Source organism: Cyprinodon variegatus, unplaced genomic scaffold (genome assembly GCF_000732505.1).
Source record: "Cyprinodon variegatus isolate N-32 unplaced genomic scaffold, C_variegatus-1.0 Scaffold1729, whole genome shotgun sequence".
Taxonomy (NCBI): domain Eukaryota; kingdom Metazoa; phylum Chordata; class Actinopteri; order Cyprinodontiformes; family Cyprinodontidae; genus Cyprinodon; species Cyprinodon variegatus.
The window spans coordinates 52345-57666 of record NW_015152182.1 but is presented as its reverse complement, the minus strand read 5'-3'; the positions used below and the strand labels follow the sequence as shown (position 1 = coordinate 57666).

Sequence of the window (5322 nt, the reverse complement as noted above, 5' to 3'; positions counted from 1 at the left end):
TCAAGAATTTAATTTGAAAACAGAGGAAATGCCTCTAGGAAACAGATAAGAAGGTACGGAAATGGCCCAAGAACAAAGGCTCAAATAAGCTGCTTTCCATATCAAATGCACCTTAACTGATTACTAAAACACTTAGTGTAAAGATTTGTTTGTGTTTTACAGATCAATCAATCAATGTTTATCCAAAAATAAATCCCTTTGTTTTGCTGATGTAGAACGTTAAAGTCATATAAGCCAATGGAGAAATTGTAAAATTATGCTATCTAATAATCTTAATGACAGTGGGTTGTGTTAAAACTCTCATACTATGAGTTTTACCACTCAAGATAATCATCTTGGATGTTAAAAAAAGCTGTTAGCTGTTACTACGTTTTTAACAATCACAGTTTAAGTAAAACGTAGCACATACTGCAAAGTGAGTAGACATAAAATTCTTGAAAATGCTGTTCTTTTCTTCTTTTTAACATAAATGCATTTTCTTTTTGGGAAGATTATTACAAAAACAAGTAATCCTAATATAAACATATCAAAGGACAGATAAAAAAAATAAATAAATAAATAAATAGGGTGATCGCCTTTCTGTTAACTACTGATCTTCAGAGATTATTCAGTTTCCAATAACTCTACACCTAGTGGGAGGGAAAAAGCTGCAGCAAAATAAAAACCGGTTATTCAGGAGGATCGGGAAACAGGTTTAGCTCCGATAGATATTTTTATTTATTCCCTCTTTACTTCACTTATATTTACCGTTTTTTAAGGTGATTGCAAACCATCTACACTTTACACCCATACTTAGTGTATTTGTTTTCAGCATTTGCACAAAGCCAGTTTATCGTTTAAATCTTTATGGCTTAAAAAGAGATGAATACCGATGTGCCTCAACAGTTAAAGGAAGAGAGAGAAACTCCATTAGGACCACTTCATGTCAAACTTTGAAACGCAATCTTTTTTTCTTTGAATTTGAGGAGAGGTAGTAGAAATTCATGACAAAAAGATGGGGACAGTACTGAGAATACAAACATCCCAAAATTCTACATCTAGAATAAAACATGAACTAAAAGCACATGTAGGTAAACTGAACCAGATTCGGATTAAGAAAGACTTGGTCTATCCACAAATGAAATCAAACCTACCCTCTGCTCTCTGCTGACTCCCTGCTCTACTTGCTAAACACAATAAGGAAGATAATGCATCATGTCTATTTAGGGCTGAACAGTAAAAAAAATAAAGAAAAAAACTTTGAAACAAACAAAAAATAAGATCCCGCCCACCAGAACTTTCAGCTTGGTGGTGGAGTTCAAAATCTGCTCATGTTTTTTTCAGTCAGTAAGGGAAATGCAAAATATCTATGCTCCAATCAGTCAGCCAGTGAACAAAAGCAGGTAGGATGTAATGGTTCTGCATAGTTAAGTTAGGGCGTTGCAAAATCTGGTATTTCTTAGAAAAAAATCCTACTATACTTTCGGTCTGTAAAAGCATAAAAAAAGGCTCTGTTCATTGATGCATCATTAATTATAATCATGCAATGCCTTAGGCTTTGATGGTTGTTAGGTATACAAAGTGCTGATGAAGATTCTCAGTCATCCAGGTCAGAGTTATTCCAAAAAAGTAAAAAAAAAAAACACAATCCACTGTACTTTGTTTCCAAGTTTGAAGACATTTTGCTTCCCATACAGGAAGCTTGGGTATTGCAGGCTAACAGAGAATCCTAACAACTGCCCATTCCTAAGGGGCGGACCCATTTGTCAGGTTCAATTTGCATGATTTTAAGCCAAAATAAGGCTTTATTTTTGATCCACTCTATATAGCCTTGAACTTAGTGCCATTTCTGACATTTTTAATTGAAAAAGCTTCCTGGGTTGTAAGAGAAAAGTCTTTAAACTTGGAAACAAAGTCCAGTGGATTGTTTTAAACTTTTTTGGAGTAGGTATACAACGGTTTTATAGTATTTCAGCTATGTAGAAGAAGGCTGTTTTTTTAAATAATTACTTTGCTTAAGAATGTTTTCAACTAATGTATGCTTTTATTCTTTAAACGGATGTCAATATACATCCCATATCTTCTTTTGGCAATGGTAAAATAATTCCTTTGGGTTGTGGGGGAAAAAAAGACTGTATTTAAATAAGATTATCAAAAGGTTGGTTTAATCAAACAGTTTACTGAAAGTTGCTGCAAAGGGAGGACAGCCACACCCAGTGTGTTCAGCTGAGCCTACCAGCTGGAGAAAAGGACTGTGAAAATTTGAGATACCTCGAAGTTTTTCCTGCAGCAAAACGAATAAAATTTTTCATTTTTACAGGGTAAGACATAAAATAATTGTATTAAAGTAACTAAATATATCCTGGAGCAAAGGTCATTTAGTAGCATGAGGTAAGGGAGGAGCAGTGAACTCTCTCACCTCATGGTGTTCACCGCCCTTCACCACATGGTCTAGGGTTTATTGCAAAACTTTTAAAGGAATCTTTCTATGGTCGACGTCTTTCTGTTGGGAGGAGCTGACTGAGTCATGAGGAACCAAGCAGGAACTGACATCAGTCAGAGCAACGCTCTCTAACCCAGAAATCCTACATCCTTGGTGTGATTCATATTTTGCCACTATTGTGGCAGAAAAATTCACATAACTTCATAAGAGTGCTACCTGTTCGATCTTTGAACGGTTTTCCATGCTTGAAACCAAACTAGGAGCAGCAGAGGAATTTGGAGATGCAATCCACTTCTTAAATCTATCTTTGCTCTCCTCTAATTTATCTAGAAGTTCTGCAATCACACTTTTTCTCTCACTCTCAACTTTGTGATTGGCTGCATATTTCCAAATTACTCTTTTTTTTTTTTTTGACAAACTCTCATTACAAAGCAAAAATGCAGGCAATCCTTCCGCATTGATAATGAAAGCATATGATTCGGTCCATTCTTCTTTGAATCCTCTGTTGTCATAAATTCAATTCAGTTTATTTCTATAGTGCCAATTCACAACACAAGCCATCTCAAGGCACTTTACAGTTCAACCAGATGATTCGGTCAAATCCATTCAAAGTTTTCTATCTAAGGAAAACCAGTTGATTGCTTCGACTCATTGACTCAAATCCCTCACACTAAGCATGCTTGTAGTGACCGTGGAGAGGAAAAGCTCCCTATTAACAGGAAGAAACCTCCAGCAGAACCAGGCTCAGTGTGAGAGGCCATCTGCCGAGGTCGACTGGGGTTCAAGGAGACAGAAGCAGAGATACAAAAAGCAGCTGTAAAAGGCGGCCTCGTCCAGGAAACACACAGCCAGGCAGACAAGCTCTGAGCCAGCTTCCATGTCAGAGGATGAAGAGAGCACATCCAGCCAGTCATGGTCAGGGAAACAGGACTACACTGGAAAACAGGCTGATCTCCAGCATCTATAAACAAGGGTATTTCTCTCCAGGATGGTGTCACAGCCAAACAGGAACAGGCGAGGCAAAGCTACTATGAGAAAAAGCAGAGAGAGCATAACGTTAGAGATTGAACTAAAAGATTCTGCAGATTGGGAGAATAGAGATAGAATAAAGCAGAATGATGAAATGGGGGTCCCTATGTCCTCCAGAAGTCTAAGCCTATAGCAGTATAACTATAGTGATAGCTCAGGTTAAGCTTAGCCACTCTAACTATAAGCTTTATCAAAAAGGAAAGTTTTAAGCCTAGTCTTAAAAGTAGACAGGGTGTCTGCTAAAAGACCAAAACTGGTATCATCAGGTATCTTCCTTTTTTTCCCCTTCCCCTTTTTTCCCCATCAAAATAAACAAACAAAAAACATCAAATTTATGCTTTTTTGAAAGGTGTATTTTAATTCTTGTGTATGGTCCAGCAAATGAACACCAATCAAATACATATTAGTTCCTCCTGTCATCATCTGCTCCACGTGTTCCTGATAATCTTAGGCTTAACCTAATGTACAGTTTTAATTTAATCAATGTTCTTTCCTTTCAGGTCGACAAGCAGCCTTTTTTGATTGCATTAGGCCGCAATTTTTAAACTGAATAATAGAGGATAGATTTTTGTTCTGTTGATAGTACTGGGATTTCCAAAACTACGTAATAGGCTATATCTGGCACTGATATACAGTCCATTAAAACGTTTTCATTTTCAGTTTCTCGTTTTAAACGAGGGGAAACTTGATAAGTTTTCTCTCTCTTACAGCTCCTCCCCTCTCCATCTCTTCTCTTTAGGCGAGAAAGCTTTCTTTCAGTTCAATTCCTCAGCCTACATTGTTCACTTCGGGTCGATCCGCGTTATTAGAAAGCTCATCTTCATCGGGATCATAAGGACCATGTCTCCTAGCTTCATGTTTCTGCTGGTTGGTTTGCTGAGCGCTCTGCGGTGGCTCCATGTGTCCGCCTGTGGTGAGTTTTCCTTCTCCTGTGGGGATTTGATCCTCCCTTTATGCGGAGGGAAAACTTGAGGATGGCCTTTTTCAGCTGACCTACCTAAGAAAAAGGCAGCAGATCGTTTTAATTGGAACATTTAGCACACTTTTGCAATAGATTCACATTTAATCGTGGATCCAACTGGATCATAGGTCCGTTATCCAGATGCGTTTAGTCGCTTTTGTTGTTGTGGGTTAGAGTAGCGGTCGCTGGGTGAATAATTACAGCCCACACCAAAAACTGGAATTTAAAGAGATCCAGTATGTTTTTTTTAGATAGGCCTATATGTTTTTAACAGAAACAAGTAATGAACTATAGTTTACGTCTTTAAAAAAGTAAGTTTAAGCGCATCAATTATGTTTAACATCAGATTTAGAATCGGGAACATATGTTTTTTCCCCTTTTTGTACATGTTATGTTATTAATATTATTTGTAAATCAGTTTAACTGCTGGACAGCCTCTATGATTTTCACTTTAAAACATTTGCGCCTGTACGTCATTTACTGGGAAAATGTTATAAACTTTTTTCTTAACATTCGTAAAACCCATGAGAGAAGAAAGAATGTATTTCGGAGAAAATTACACTTAAGAAAAAAAAAGAAAAACAATCGCAAAGCTTTTTTTTTTTATATTAAAAATGTTCAGCAGTGGCGGTCCTAGACCAAGTGTTCCAGGGGGCCGGGGCAGCGTGTTTTCATGGGGGCACAGAAATCATTACAAGGCCAAGGGATTCAAATACATTGAGATAGCTGCATGAAGTGAAATTTTCATTCAATTACGTTTAATTCAATATATATGTCTTCCAAATGAAAATATTTATTTTTGGCTTGAAAATGTTCATTTGGATTATCCTTAATATCAACATAAAAATCCCTTAGCATACAAAAAAGCAACTCAAAAAAGTTGTAGCTATATAAATATCCAAAAGATAAA

At 36.8% G+C, this 5322-nt stretch overlaps 1 protein-coding gene across 1 annotated transcript in view; it reads left to right on the top strand.

Moving 5' to 3' along the window:
* The first annotated feature begins 2365 nt into the window (after positions 1-2365).
* The window catches only part of LOC107104411 (intercellular adhesion molecule 1-like), a 10865-nt gene continuing 7908 nt past the window's right edge, over positions 2366-5322 (top strand). Inside the window, exons 1-2 of the mRNA XM_015404407.1 lie at positions 2366-2370; positions 4162-4364. Of these exons, the coding sequence (XP_015259893.1) occupies positions 2366-2370; positions 4162-4364 (208 nt within the window). The remainder of the gene's footprint in view (positions 2371-4161; positions 4365-5322) is intronic.